The sequence below is a fragment of the Hypanus sabinus genome, chromosome 24 (assembly GCF_030144855.1).
Source record: "Hypanus sabinus isolate sHypSab1 chromosome 24, sHypSab1.hap1, whole genome shotgun sequence".
NCBI lineage: Eukaryota > Metazoa > Chordata > Chondrichthyes > Myliobatiformes > Dasyatidae > Hypanus > Hypanus sabinus.
Genome location: NC_082729.1, coordinates 12,345,920 through 12,360,802, shown reverse-complemented (window position 1 = coordinate 12,360,802; position 14,883 = coordinate 12,345,920). Strand labels below are relative to the sequence as shown.

Here is a 14,883-nt window from a genome sequence, read left to right as displayed (position 1 = left end):
TGCCCGTAAGGAGTTCGCGCCCTCTCCCTGTGACTGTGTGGGTTTCCTCCCACGTTCCTGAGGCAGATGGGGTGGTAAGTTGCGGGCGAGCTACGTTGTTGCCAGGAGCACAGCGACACCTACAGGCTTCCCCCAGCACATCCTCGGTCATCGGCACACACGGTACGTCTCGCTGTATGTACGCTTTGAGACACGCATGACACATAAAGCTAACACCTGTGATTAAGGGTTCAAATCCGGCCGGCTCCTTGCACACTCTCCCTCCGGAGAGCTGGCCACTCGGCCTCGTGGAAGAGCAGACAGACACCAGAGACGGTGATCGGCAAGACTGCCGCCTGTTGTGTCAGAATGCGGAGAGAAACAACAACTTCATCTTACGACGTACCAAACTAAATAAAATAGTAATTAAAAACCAACTCAACTACTCCCATCTGAGTACACAACATCCATATTCACTCAACCTCTGCCTATCTGATAGCCTCTTGGAAACCTCCGTTGTATCTGCCTGTACCACCACCCCGGCAGCGTCTTCCAGACACTCACCACTCTTCTTGCCCCACAAATGACCTTTGAGCTTCGCCCTCTCAACCTCACGCTCACCAGTATTTGCCATTTCGACCCTGGGAGAGTAGAGGTGAAAGGTCTTCACAGCTAATGAACGTTTTGAAGCGTGGCCTTTGACCCACAGAAAAGGCATGGCCAAATTAGACAAAGGAAGATCCCACAGGCAGCAACGTCACATTTCTTTGAGAGCAGGGAGAACTGCCGCACTCTTCCTTAAACAGGGCTGAGGAATCTATAATGGACTCACTTTCAGGGAGTCTTCATCCCAGGTTCTCAATATTTATTTTTTTAATTTTATATCTATCTGTTTGTATTTGCACAGTTTGTTGTCTTTTGCACTCTGGCTGAACGGCCTAGTTGGGCGGTCTTTCATTGATTCTGTTATAGCTATTATTCTATGGGTTTTTTGAGTATTCCTGCAAGAAAAGGAATCTCAGGGTTGTACATGGTGACGTGGATATATATGCTTTGATAATAAAATTTAATTTGAATTTTGAATGTTAGTGGGAACATTTCAATGATGGGGCAAGTGAACTTATGCCCTTTGGTTCAAGAGTCTGATGGCTGAGGAGTAATAACTGTTCCTGAACCCTGGTGCTGAGAGTCCTGAGGCTCCAGTACCTTCTTCCTGATGGCCACAGTGAAAAGAGAGCGTGTCGTCGAAGGTGGGTGACCCTGCTGCTTTCTTGCCACAGTGTTTCATGTAGGTGCGCTCAATGGTGGGGAGGGCTTTACCTGTGATGGACTGGGACGTATCCGCTACTTTTTGTAGGATTTTCCGCTCAAGGGCACTAGTGTTTCCATACCAGGCTGTGATGCAGCCAGTCAATATACTCTCCACTACACACCTATAGGAGTTTGTCAAAGTTTTAGATGCCATGCTGAACCTCCACAAACCCCTAAGGAAGTAAATCGATGTCAACCAGTAGAATGGATTTCTGCCAGTGCCAATGGAATCTCCGTTTCCATCTTCCCCTGGAAATGAAAATTCCTTGGAATCACTACATTACCAAGAGCATGAACAGTCTGATGCTGAAGGACAGCCTCGAAACAGTGTAAGTACTACATTAATAGAAGTACTTTTAAACCACACGATCTTCAGGCATTGAGTGACAAAGGGGAGACTGCTATGTATACAGCAAATACTTTGTTAAGCACTTTCTTTATCTTTAACTGAGCTAAATTTAGTGTGAATCATCATGGGGGGGTGGGGTGGCTGTAACTGTCTTCACATAATCAGACAACTTAGTTAACTCCGGTTCCTTGTCACAGTGAAGACTACGGTTCTGCAGTCCAGATGGGAGGGGCGGGTCGGAGGCAGGAAACAGTAATACACCATAAAGCCAAAAGATTCAGGAGCAGAATTAGGCCATTCGGCCCATCGAGTCTGTTCTGTCATTTCATCAGGGCTGATCCATTTTCCCTCTCAGTCCCAATCTCCTGCCTTCCCCCGTATCCCTTCATGCCCTGACCAATCAAGAACCTATCAACCTCTGCCTTAAATATACCCATCCTCCTGTGGCAAAGAATTCCACAGATTCACCACTCTCTGGCTAAAGAAATTCCTCTTCATCTCCGTTCTAAAAGGATGCCCCTCTATTTTGAGGCTGTGTCCTCTGGTCCTAGACTCCCCCATTGTAGGGAACATGCTCTCCACATCCACTCTATTGCAGCCTTTCAACATTCAATAAATAGGTTTCAATGAGGTCACCCCTCATCCTTCTGAATTCCAGTGATTAGAGCCTAGAGTCATCAGGCATTCATCGGACAAGTCTTTCAATCCGGAAATCATTTTCGTAAAGCTCCTTACGTTACCTCTCTTCCTTGCGGTGTTGGAGGGTAAAACCTATTGTTCGAGAGGTATCCTGTGAAGATGTTGAGCTCACTGGGGATTATCCACCATGCCTCTCCCAGCTCCATTTTATCCTTGAGAGGGAGGAAGGCTTTAAACAGGCTGGTACTGAACACACTAGAGGACAGTTCCGGAGTTTTCCAGTTCCTCAGTCCCGATAGAGAGCCACGAGAGACCTGAAACACAAGGAAACGGTCACAATTTCTGAAGCAAGAGAAAAACTGCAGATGCTGGAAATCCAAAGCAACACAGTCGAAATGCTGTCGGAGCTCAGCAGGTCAAAGGACGGGAATAAATAGTCGACGTATCGGGTCGAAACCTTTCATCGGGACTGGAAAGGGAGGGAGGAAGGACTCAGACCAAGAAGATGAGGAGAGGGGAGAAGTACAAGGTGGAAAGTGATAGGAGAAATCCAGAGGAGGTGTGAAGTAAAGAGCTGGGAAGTTCATCGGTGAAAGAGATAAAGGGCTTAAGAAAAAGGAATCTGACAGGAGAGGGTAGAAGATCATGGAAGAAAGGGAAGGGGGAGGAGACCCAGAGGGAGTTGATAGGCAGGGAATGAGATAAGGTGAGAGGGAGAAACAGGAATGGGGAATGGTGAAGGGGGAGGGGGGGGATGCAACTTCCAGAAGTTTGAGAAATCAACGCTCGTGCCATCAGGTTGGAGACTACCCAGACAGAATATAAGGTGTTCCTCCTCCAACCTGAGTGTGAAGCATTCCTTTCAGTGCTTGTAAACTGTTGTTATCTTATCAGGTACTCACTTATCTGTAATAAAGTTCAGTTTATTGCCAATCCATGAAAATGGTTCTATACTTTTTGTAACTCTGACGAGCTATTCAAACCTAAATCACCGCAAAACTGAAGTTTCTTCAAAGACAACAATGCTGTGGAGAGCATTCTGACTGGCTACATCACCGACTGGTATGTGGGGGGGGGGTGGGGGGGGGGTCTACTGCACAGGGTCGAAGTAAGCTGCAGAGAGTTGTAAACTCAGTCAGCTCCATCATGGGTACTAGCCTCCATAGTATCCAGGACATCTCCAAGGAGCGGTGCCTCAAAACGCCGGCATCCATCATTAAGTACCCCGTCACCCAGGAGATGCAATCTTCCCTTTGCTACCATCTGGGAGGAGGTACAGGAGCCTGAAGGCACACACTCAGCGATTCAGGAACAGCTTCTTCCCCTCTGCCATCCGATTTCTGAATGGACATTGAACCCATGAACACTACCTCACCACTTTTTTTTAAATCTCCAACTTTTTGCACTACCTTTTAGTTTAACTATTTAATATAAATATAGGTACTATAATTCAGTTTATTCTCTCTACTATTATGTATTGCAATGTATTGCTGCGCAAAGTCAACAGGTTTCACGACGTCTGCAGGTGATATTAAACCTGATTCTGATTTCTTTGAACTGTTGTCCAGTGAGGCCTGCGTTGGTCAGGGTCGACCATAGATATTGTGTCCTAGCTTTCGAGATACACAAGCTGGGCAGTACGATACGGAGAGCAAGCTGTGGCCCAGGTAGCAAGCTCCCCCTCTCCACACAACTGATGAACCCAAAGGAACGGCAGAGACCGATACAGTTTGGCACCAGGAGTTGCCAGTCAGCGTTGAACTCAATGTAGGACTGCCTTAGGGACCCTGACTCTGGATTTTGCCTCGGGGTTTACTCCCGAAGCCTCCCCCATGAGAGGGTAAAGCCGCAAGGCAGTGCAGGTTTCAGATCAGAGATCTCCTTTTCCTGGATGAGCCGCCAACCATGGCGGAAGAACCCCACCTGCTCGAAGCAACTGGATCTAAGACACCAATAACCCACCTTTGCCCGTTCTCCTGTCTGTAGAAATGGTTCTACCAGGGTTAGTAGCTAAGCCCCACATGAAGGCCAGGAGCTGGACTTGGTTAACAGAGGCTATTTGCAACGCACACCACTGGGAGCATTTAATAACTAGTTGGAGCTTGTCCCCATTACCCACCCCTGGCTGTAACAACCTTAAGGATCGTACATTATCCAAGGATTTGTTAATTTAAGAATTAAGGATCCACTGGGTGATTATTTTTTTTGTCTGTACTGGTGTTTTAGTGGTATTCGCACCTAAAGTTAGAAACAAATGGCCCTGGGTTCGAATCCAGCCGGGTTCCACGAGCTTCACGTCAACAAGGAATTTCCTTGCACCTCAGTGGATATAACAGTAAGCTAATCTGAGCTACTTAGCCGGCCGGTGCTATAATAGTACCCGTGCTGGACTTTGAGCTGAGTGGTCCCAGGTTCAAATCCGGCCAGCTCCTTGCATGCTTCCCATCCATGCTGGGTTGAGCATCGAGCTGGCAGTTCAGCCTCGTAAAAAAACAGATAAATGTTAAAGAGACAGCAAGGTTGCTGCCCGGAACTTCACCTTTACCTTCTTTTTTACTGTGAGTGATTTTTAATTCAATTCACATTGCAATGGTATTAAATTAGAACCATACACCACCACAATTCCGTCTCTCATAGATTTTACAAGCTATTCCATATCCCAGCTCTTGGTCTTCAGCCTTTTAGGTTAGCAGTCTTCAGAGGCTTGTCTGAAACACAAACAGGCTCGTCTCCACCATTCCCTCCAACAGCAAGTTCCTGACCCAGCTAATTGCTGAGCAATTTTTTTGTTTGACCTCTGAGCTACCTTCTAATATTTCCTTAAACCTACTTCCTCTAGTTACTGGTCTCCGTATTAAATCACCTGGGATCATACACTATGCCTTCATTAGCAATTCTATCAGGACACAATTACTAAATGGCCCATTTACCATCATGTGGATGTTTAATTTCCTGTTAAATGATTGCTCTAGGAAGTTACAGTATAATATAAAGGAGAATCTTTCAAGCTTAGAATGTTCAAGGATCAAGGATCAACTTTATTACATGGAGTCATAGAACACCTCAGCACAGAAACAGGCCCTTTTGCCCATCTAGTCCATGCCAAACTATTAATATGACTAGTCCCATCGATCTGCACCCGGACCATCCCGTACCTATCCAAATTTCTCTAATACGTTGAAATTGAACCCACATCTGCTCATTCCGTACTCTTACCACCTTCTGAATGAAGTTTACCCTCATGCTCCAACTTAAACATTTCAACTTTTACCCTCAACGCATGACCTTTAGTTCTTGTCTCACCCAATCTCAGTGGAAAAAACCTGCTTGCATTCATCCTATCTATATACCCCTCATAATTTTGGATACCTCTATCAAATCTCTCTTCAATCTCCTGTGTTTCCAGAGATAAAGTCCTAACCCGTTCAACTTTTCCCTGGAACTCAGGTCCTTGTGGTTTGTTGTGTGACATGCAACAAAAAAAAAGAATAAAGGGTGACCTCATAGAAAGGCCTCAATAGAGTGTGTGTGGAGAGGATGTTTCCTATGGTGAGGGAGTGTAGAACCAGAGGTCACAGCCTCAGAATACAGGGGAGTCCTTTTAGAACAGAGATGAGAAGGAATTTCTTTAGCTAGAGAGTGGTGAATCTGTGGAATTTGTTGCCAGGGGCAGCAGTGGAGGCCAAGTCATTGGGATATTTAAGGCAGAGGTTGATAGGTTCTTGGCACGAGGGGATACAGGGAGAAGACAGGAGACTGAGGCTGAGAGAGAAAATGGATCAGCCATGATGACTCTGAAAGAGGTGGCTGAAGAGATTGTGGAGGTATTAGTAATGATCTTTCAAGAATTACTGGAAATGGTTCTGGAAGACTGGAAAATTGCAAATGTCACTCCACTCTTTAAGAAGTGAGAGAGGCAGAAGAAAGAAAACTATAGACCAGTTGTTAATCTGACCTCAATGGTTGGGAAGACGTGTACAGTTCTGGTCACCGAATTATAGGAAAGATGTCAACAAAATAGAGAGAGTACGGAGGAGATTTACTAGAATGTTACCTGGGTTTCAGCAGTTACAGAGAAAGGTTGAACAAGTTAGGTCTTTATTCTTTGGAGTGTAGAAGGTTGAGGGGGGACTTGATAGAGGTATTTAAAATTATGAGGGGGATGGAGAGAGTTGACGTGTTTAGGCTTTTTCCATTGAGAGTAGGGAAGATTCAAACAAGAGCATATGAGTTGAGAGTTAAGGGGCAAAAGTTTAGGGGTAACACGAGGGGAACTTCTTTACTCAGAGAGTGGTAGCTGTGTGGAACAAGCTTCCAGTAGAAGTGGTAGAGGCAGGTTCAATTTTGTCATTTAAAAAAAAATTGGATAGGTATATGGACAGGAAAGGAATGGAGGGTTATGGGCTGAGTGCAGGTCGGTGGGACTAGCACGGACTAGAAGGGCCGAGATGGCCTGTTTCCGTGCTGTAATTGTTATATGGTTATATGATGAAATGGCAGAGCAGACTCAATGGGCCAAATGGCCTTATTCTGCTCCTATATCTTACGGTCTAAAAGTTTGGGCCATGGTAGAAGCTGAGTATAGTCACGTATTCATTCTTTGTGCTATTAGTTTTTTAGTTAGAGAGAGGGGGGAGTAGGGGACATGGATTGTTTTTATTGACCACTAATACATTAACTTCCACTGTTTCACTTACTCTTTCACTGGAATAAAACTGGAAAACTTCCAAGGGGGTGGGGGTGGGGGTGAATACTTTTTATAGGCTCTGTACCTTTCTCAGCCTCGAACTCAGCTATTTGCGTCATACAGTGCCTCGAATCCCTCGCTCAGACTCTCAGAGATATTCAGGAAACCGCTAAACAAATAAAGCTCTTAAACAATTGACTAGCCCCGCGTAATTCTCCAATATACCTGGTGTTTATGTAGTGCCTTTCACAACCACTCAATGCTCCAGCCAAGGTGGGGATAACGAAACATAACTATTGTGACGAAGTCAAAATTTAACACTGACTTTGCACAAAGCAAGATCCCATGTACAGCAGTGGGACAATGACCAGATAACTTCTAACTCTTTTATATACTTATCTCTGTATCTCAGTTCATGCAACAGCAAATAAACCAACTCCAATTCTAATAAACCAATACTAATAGATTAGATGGCGGTTCCTCTCCGCGCCTTGTGGTGCATCGGGCGGCAACCTTCCCGGTTCTCTGGCATTTGTCTGCTTTTACAAGGCCAAGTTGCTACCTCGACGCTCAACCCAGCACGGATGGAAAGTGTGCAAGGAGCTGACCGGATTCGAACCTGGGACCGTCACCTTGAAGTCCAGCGCGGATGCCACTGAACCACCAGCCAGCCAAATAGATTAGTTTATTGTTATATCCACTGGGGTGCAATAAAGTTCCTTGTTCACATGAAGCTCACAGAATAAACTATATACATCAGAATAATAATAAAAAATAATTAATATATCTGAATAATAATTAAAACAAGCAAAAAAACTACAGAAAGGTGCAAAGATTGTCATGCAATCTGAAGTAGCACAAAAAGAAGAGGTAACTGTGCAGTTATCAGTTAGCATTACACTTTACAGTGCCAGCGATGACAGATCGGGGTTCAATTCCCGCCGCTGTCCGTAAGGAGTTTGCACGTTCTCCCCGTGAGCGCGTGGGTTTGCGGGCTGCCTCCTGCGCCTATTGCGGACTGTGTAGTACTTGTAAGTGCCCTTTGAACTAGGTCATTGATGCAAATGATGCATCGCACTGGATGCATATAAAGCTAATCCTTTATCGCTAAGTGCCTGGGGAAGTGGCCCAGTTGTGTCCCGAATGGGGATGGCTTCCAAAGCAGAGCCTTCTGGCGAGATACGAGACCACAGTCAGAACACACAAATGTAAAGTGTGGGCGGTGGGGTGGCGATACGTCTCTACCAAAGGAGGTGTGAGGTGCTCCTTCCCTCCCCAAGCCTGCAGGTCACCCTTGGGCAAGGTGTAGCACCTGCTTAGCCCCCCCGATCAGGGTCAGGTGAAGTCATAGGAGTGGGTGGTGGATGGTCGTACGAGCAGCTGGTGCACATCACCAGTCCTGGGTATGCGACCACTGACGCCAGGCAGGCAATCTCTGAAGAGTATCGATAATGGCTGGGGTCACCCGTCTTGTAAAGACACTGCCCAGAAGAAGGCAATGGCAAACCACGTCTGTGGAAATATCTGCCAAAAATACGGAAAGACCATGACCGCCCACATCATACGACACGGCACATAAGGATGGTGATGAAGAAATTAAAAAGCAGGAGACAAAGTCCACTCACTCCAAGAAATCCGTCTTTGCTCTTGGTCATAGATTCCAGGAGCAGCGGCCGGAAAGCAGCTTCAATCGTCAACGTCTCTGCGTCAGGGTCTGTCTCCGCTTCATCATCATAAACAGGGGCCTGGATACTTCCTGTACACATACAAAACACACGGGATCAGAGCCAGCCTTACAGCACTCCCACCCACCCACCGTGCCCGCCCCGGCCCCTCAGTCTGTCTGCTCCAATCTGCAAGCATTCTAGCCCTGGCCTTCTCAAGGGTCTGCTGGTTTGCCTTTTAAACATAATGATTATGTCTGAGTCTATAACTCTAGCAGAGCTCCGCAGACATCAACAACTCCGGGATCCATTTATAAGGAACATATATACAACACGCCGGAGGAACTCAGCAGGTCAGGCAGCATCTACAGAATAGAATAAACAGTCGGCATTTTGGGTCCCTTCCCGACAGCCTTTTCCCACCTACACTTCACGCGAAACGTCAACTATTTATTCCGCTCCACCGATGCTGCCTGACCTGCTGAGTTCCTCCGGCGTTCTGCACACGTTGCCCTGGAGTTCCGGCACCTGCAGAATCTGAGATCTAGTTATATTTATTTATCGAGATACGATGTGGAACGGGCCCTTCGAGACTCGCCGTCCTGCTGTCCCCCTATTTAATCTGAGCCTAATCACGGGACAATTTACAATGGCCAGCTAACCTACAAACCAGTAGGTCTTTGGACTGTGGGAGGAAACCAGAGCACCCGGAGGAAACCCATGCGGTCACGGGAGGGAAGGCACAAACTCCTCACTGGCAGCTGAGGGAATTGAACCCAGGTTCGGCTGTACTGTACAGTGGTGTGCTCACCACTACCATGCCATCCTCTCCCCCTAAATCCGCACCCTCTTGTTCTCGATACCCCTACCGTGGAAAAAATATCCTAACTATGCCCCTTCTAGTTTTATATGCCGCTGTCACTCGGATGAGATAGTCCCAGCCTGCCCAATCTTGCCCCATAACTACCAAAGTCCTCTGTTCCAGACAAGATGCTGGAATTTGGAGCGACAATCAGCCGGTAGAACATAGCGTGTCAGGCAGCATCGGTGGGAGGAAAGGAATTGTCGGCATATCAGGGTTTCAACCCGAAACGGCAACAATACAGTACTACAACCACCCCATCTCCCAATTGGTTGCTGTTTTAATGACTGCGTAAACCTCTCTCTTTTTTCCTCTCCCCCTCTCTCTCTCATGCAATCAACAAGTAGCGGTTACTTCAAAACAAACCAAAAACACTGAGGGACGAAGCCAGGAGATGGACACTGTGTGACCCGCTTCGAAATAACCAAGTTTGCAAAGTCAAAAAAAGGAACTTTTGATCATTTACTACGAAAGGAGCAAAGATGAACGATCTTGCAGCGATGCAAAAACCAAACGGAACTAAATTAGTAGTGGAACATTCAAATTAGCAAAGTAATGAAGCTAATGGTCCAACTAACATACTTAAGCGAAGATAGCATTCTAATAACATCGCAAAAGGTGTAACTAAGCAGTAGAACTAAACAAGAATTCTATACGTATTTAAACGTACTCATAGAGGCCAAAAAATACCATTCAGAATCAGGTTTATTATCAGGGGCATGTGACGTGAAATTGGTTAACTTAGCAGCAGCAGTTCAATACCATACATAATATAGAAGAGAAAAATAAAATAAAATAAGTAATAATAAAGAACCAGATCAATTACAGTATACATATATCGAATAGATTTTTAAAAAGTACAAAATACAGAAATAATGTACATTAAAAAAAAGTGAGGTAGTGTCCAAGGATTCAATGTCTATTTCAGAATCAGATGGCAGAGGGGAAGAAGCTGTTCCTGAATCGCTGAGTGAGTGCCTTCAGGCTTCTGTACCTCCTACCTGATGGTAACAGTGAGAAAAGGGCATGTCCTGGGTCCTGGAGGTCCTTAATAATGGGCGCACCCCCCTCAAATAAACTAGACAACTAACGAAACAAGTACATAACTATACTCATTTGCTTCTACCAATCCCCAACCCACGTGACAGAAAATGGCTCCTACACAACTAATTAAGGTGCTAATCTGGATTGGACTCAATTCAGAATTTTTTTTGTATCAAACAATAAAGGAATACATTTATTGGATTTTCAGCATGTGCCATTAAATGCTGAATAATCTATATTGCATCAGTGAGTTTCCACACCAAAAACAGCACACTGTACCTGTTAGTTTTTCAGCTAAAGGCTTAAATTCTTCTGGACTGAGGTACAAGTCATTGTTAACGTCAAATGAAGAAAACAAGAACAAGCCTTCATTGCCGAGTGTCTTCAGAGCATTATCCTGTAAAAATAAGCATTAGTTAAAAATCAAACCATTGATCAAAAAGTCAACATAATAGACAGCATTAAATATTTTGCAATAAAATTTCAGACGACAAGACATAGGAGCAGAGTCAGGCCATCAAGTTGCTCCACCAATCTATTATGGCTGATGTATTATCACTCTCACCTGCCTTCTCCGCGTAATCTTTCTAATCTGGAACCCATCAACCTCCGCTTTAAATGACGTGGCTTCCACAGCAGTTAGTTTGGTAGGCTGTTGATTGGTAAGGGCATCAAAGGCTACAGGGAGAAGGCAAGAGAATGGGGTTGAGAAGGAAAATGAAGCAGCCGTGATGGAAAGGCGGAGTAGATTCGATGGGCTGAATGGCCTAAATTCTGCTCCTATGCCCTGTGGTCCATGTGTGTTACCACAGATTCGAGATGGAGTAGGGATACAGACTTCCCAGCACAAAAAAGTTTTTTATAAGAAGATGAGTACAGCTCAGGAACAGGCCATTCGGCCCATAACGTTGTGGCAAACCAGCTAAAAAGCTCATCAGAAACACCCATCAAACACTAATCCCTCCTACCTACACACCATGCCCTTCCACCTTCCTTACATCCATGAGCCTATCCTCTAATGTATTTCCCTCTACCACCATACCAGGCAGCGCATTATCAAAGTAGATATATATCTCCATATACAACCCAAGATTCATTTTCCTGCGGGTGTTCACAGTAAATACAATAGAATCAATGAAAAACTAAACATGCAAAAGACAACAAATTGTGCAAGTCCAAAAATAAAACAAAATAATAACAGATGAAAAAGTAATTAATTATTTTGAGAACACGAGTTGTAGAGTCCTTAAAAGTGAATCCATAGTTTGTGGAATCAGTTCTGTGTTGAGGTGAGTGAAGTTATCCATGCCGGTTCAGCAGCCTGTTGATCGAGGGATAATAACTGTTCCTGTAGCTGGTGGTGTGGGACTATGCTAACCCTGGTGTCTGCCCATACTTGACCACTCTGAAATTGAATTAATGCCCTTGTTTGCTGTCCTACAGTACATATTGACAACCTCCTATAGTGCCAAAATGGGGCAGTTGCAGGCAATGTTACAAGAGTAAAAGGTGAGGATTGTAATTTGGGAGGAACACACTGGCAGGTAAAAGTTCCTCCCTGAAATTGGTTCCAGCTGGACTAAACACCAAACCCAACTTCTACAGTTTCAAGTACACAATTTCAACTTTTCCCTGTAACTGGCAACAAGGTTAGGACTTGGTTAGGAAGATTAAGAGGAGATTTGATAGAAGTATACAAAATTATGAGGGTATAGATAGGGTAAATGCAAGCAGGCATTTTCCACTGAGGTTGGGTGGGACTAGAACTACAGGTCATGGATTAAGGGTGAAAGGTGAAATGCTTAAAGGAAGTCTGAAGGGAAACTTCTTCACTCAGGTGGAAAGATCTCCCAGTGGAAGCAGTGGATGTGGGTTTGATTTCAAAGTTCAAAGTAAATTGAAGTACATATATACAGGTGCCCCCCCCTTTACAAAGTTAGAGCGTTCCTATGAAATCTTTCTTGAGCCGAAATGACGTAAAGCGCAGAACCATTAATTATATGGGAAAATTTTTCATAAAAGCAAAAGTCCTCTTTGTAATCCGAAAACAGGTTACTAATGTAGGTCTTTGGTAAAAGCAAAGTGGAGTAAAGCGGGGGACGCCTGTAGTACATCACCATATATAACACTGAGATTCATTTTCCTGGGGGCGTAATCATTTAAATCTATAGGATAGTAACTATAACAGGATCAATGAAAGATCAACCAGAGTGCAGAAGACAACAAACTGTGCAAATGCAAATATAAACAAATAGCACTAAATAAAGAGAACATGAGATAATGAGATGGAGTCTTTGTGAGATCATTGGTTGTGGGAACATCCCAATGAATGGGCAAGTGTAGCTACCCCCTTTTATTCAAGAACCTGATGGTTGAGGGGTAGTACTTGAACCTGGTGGTGCAAATCCTGAGGTTCCTGTACCATCTTTCTACCCGATGGCAGCAGCACCGGGTGGTGAGGATCTCCGATTATGGTGCTTTCCTACAACAGCTTTTCATGTAGATGTGCTCAATGGTGGGGACCGTTCTACTACATTTTGCTGGATTTTTTTTAATTCAAGAGAAATTTAGATACGTACATGGGCTGGAGGGGTACGGAGAGCCATGGTCCAGGTGCACTCTTCTCTCCTGTCAGATTCTTTCCTCTCCAGCCCTTGATCTTTTCCCCACCCACCTGGCTTCTTCTATCACCTTCCAGCTAGCCTCCTTCCCGTCCCCCATCCTTCTCAGTCCTGAGGAAGGGTCTCGGCCCGAAACGTCCCACAGACGCTGCCTGGCCTGCCGAGTTCCTCTAGCGTTTTGCGTGAGTTGCTCTGGTAAGTTAATAGTTCGGCACGATCTAGACGGGCCGAAGGGCCCGTTTCTGCGCCGTGAGACTCTTGCGACTATGACTTAACAGAGAAAGACTCCGTGTGATCTAATGGTGAGAACACGGCGAACAGTGGGGGCGGGACACTGCCCTCCGTGAATCAATGCAGAAAACTCAGCCCAAATCCCCTCATTCTTCCCTCCACCCGCCAGCTTTCATTTAATTTCAAGGTTTGCCTATTTGCTTTCAGCAATAAAAACGAACAAGGGAAAATAATTTCGGCGGTTTCTCTCACTTGCTTCGCTCGCTGGAAATCTGTGTAATATTTCCATCCCACGGCGCCCACGGTTACGAGCCCGAGCCCGAGTCCCAGCAGCAGGAGCCCCGGGCGGCCGCTCTTGGCTCCGCCGGGCACCACTCGCGATGGGGCCGGTCCTCGGTCCTGCTCCTGCTCCCCGTTCCGCGGGGTCTTACGCTGCCTCACATCCGACTCCATCCGCCCCGCAGTCCGGACCCTAGCCGCCGTCCATCCGCGCCCTGCCCTGCCCTGCCCTGCCCTGCCCTGCCTGCTGTTTATCCTCGCATCACCTCTGCCCGGGAGGGTTGCGTGCCGCCGGGAACGGAGCGAGGGAGCCTGCAACAGGAGCGGAACTATCGCAGTGGAATCACCAATCAGCAGCCGGGAAACTCTTCCCAAATCCTCCACATCCCTCCCACAGCTGCTCCGTTACCCGATTATCGCCCCCACCCCCATCCCTTTTATTGAACTAAAATAAACGCAGAGCTTTGGAAATTTAGTGCTGTGCACAGCCCTGTCCGAAATCGTAGGTAGAGGCTCCGTGGAAGGAGCAGATTTTTGCCTCCGATCCGATGGCGGTAAAGGCCGAACATCCGGTGGGACAGATTGCTTCGATCTTTGTTTCTCTGAACAAAAACCCCAGTCTGCCGGCGGAACGCGGCGTCGATGGAGGCAGAGGGGTGGTCGGCGGTCAGTTTTGCTTTGAAATACTTTGCGTTCAGTATGAATGTGATTGTGTGTATTATTTTGTCGCATCACATTTTAAAAATAACCACCGAGTTTTGGAGTTCATCCCGTTTTTGAAAAAGCTCTGATTTCTGAAGCGGCAGAACAGTGCGGAGGGAGCGCATTACCCCGTCCCAGGGGAGTCAGGAATCGCTAATGCTAAAAAAAGAAAAAAATACTTATAGAAAAGGAAACCTTACATTATTCTAACTAGCAAACAAGATAAAATCTGCCGTTCGATGCTGGAAATCCAAGCAACACACACAGAATGCTAGAGGTACTCAGCATCTATGGTAAAAAGTACAGTTAAAGTTTCAGGCCAAAATCCTGGACCTCGGCCAGGAACGTCGACTGCATTCTTGTCCACAGATGCTGCCTGGCCTGCTGAGTTTCTCCAGCATTTTGTGTGTATTATTCTAACTTGCTTTACGTTTGCAAATAATAGATTTTCGCAGGCGTGATGTTCTAAGGGTACCTTCAAGATATGGTCCCGCAAGAAGTCAGCATCCACCACT

General features: G+C 45.8%; 1 protein-coding gene across 1 annotated transcript in view; it reads right to left on the bottom strand.

Annotated features, from left to right (window-relative positions):
• Positions 1-13,886, bottom strand: part of selenon (selenoprotein N) — a 39,990-nt gene extending 26,104 nt beyond the window's left edge. The window contains exons 1-4 of the mRNA XM_059949278.1: positions 13,640-13,886; positions 10,815-10,932; positions 8,591-8,721; positions 2,380-2,592 (exon numbers count right to left, since the gene is read on the bottom strand). Coding sequence (XP_059805261.1) covers positions 2,380-2,592; positions 8,591-8,721; positions 10,815-10,932; positions 13,640-13,840 — 663 coding nt within the window. The 5' untranslated portion in view covers positions 13,841-13,886. The remainder of the gene's footprint in view (positions 1-2,379; positions 2,593-8,590; positions 8,722-10,814; positions 10,933-13,639) is intronic.
• Between the last annotated feature and the right edge of the window lie 997 nt (positions 13,887-14,883).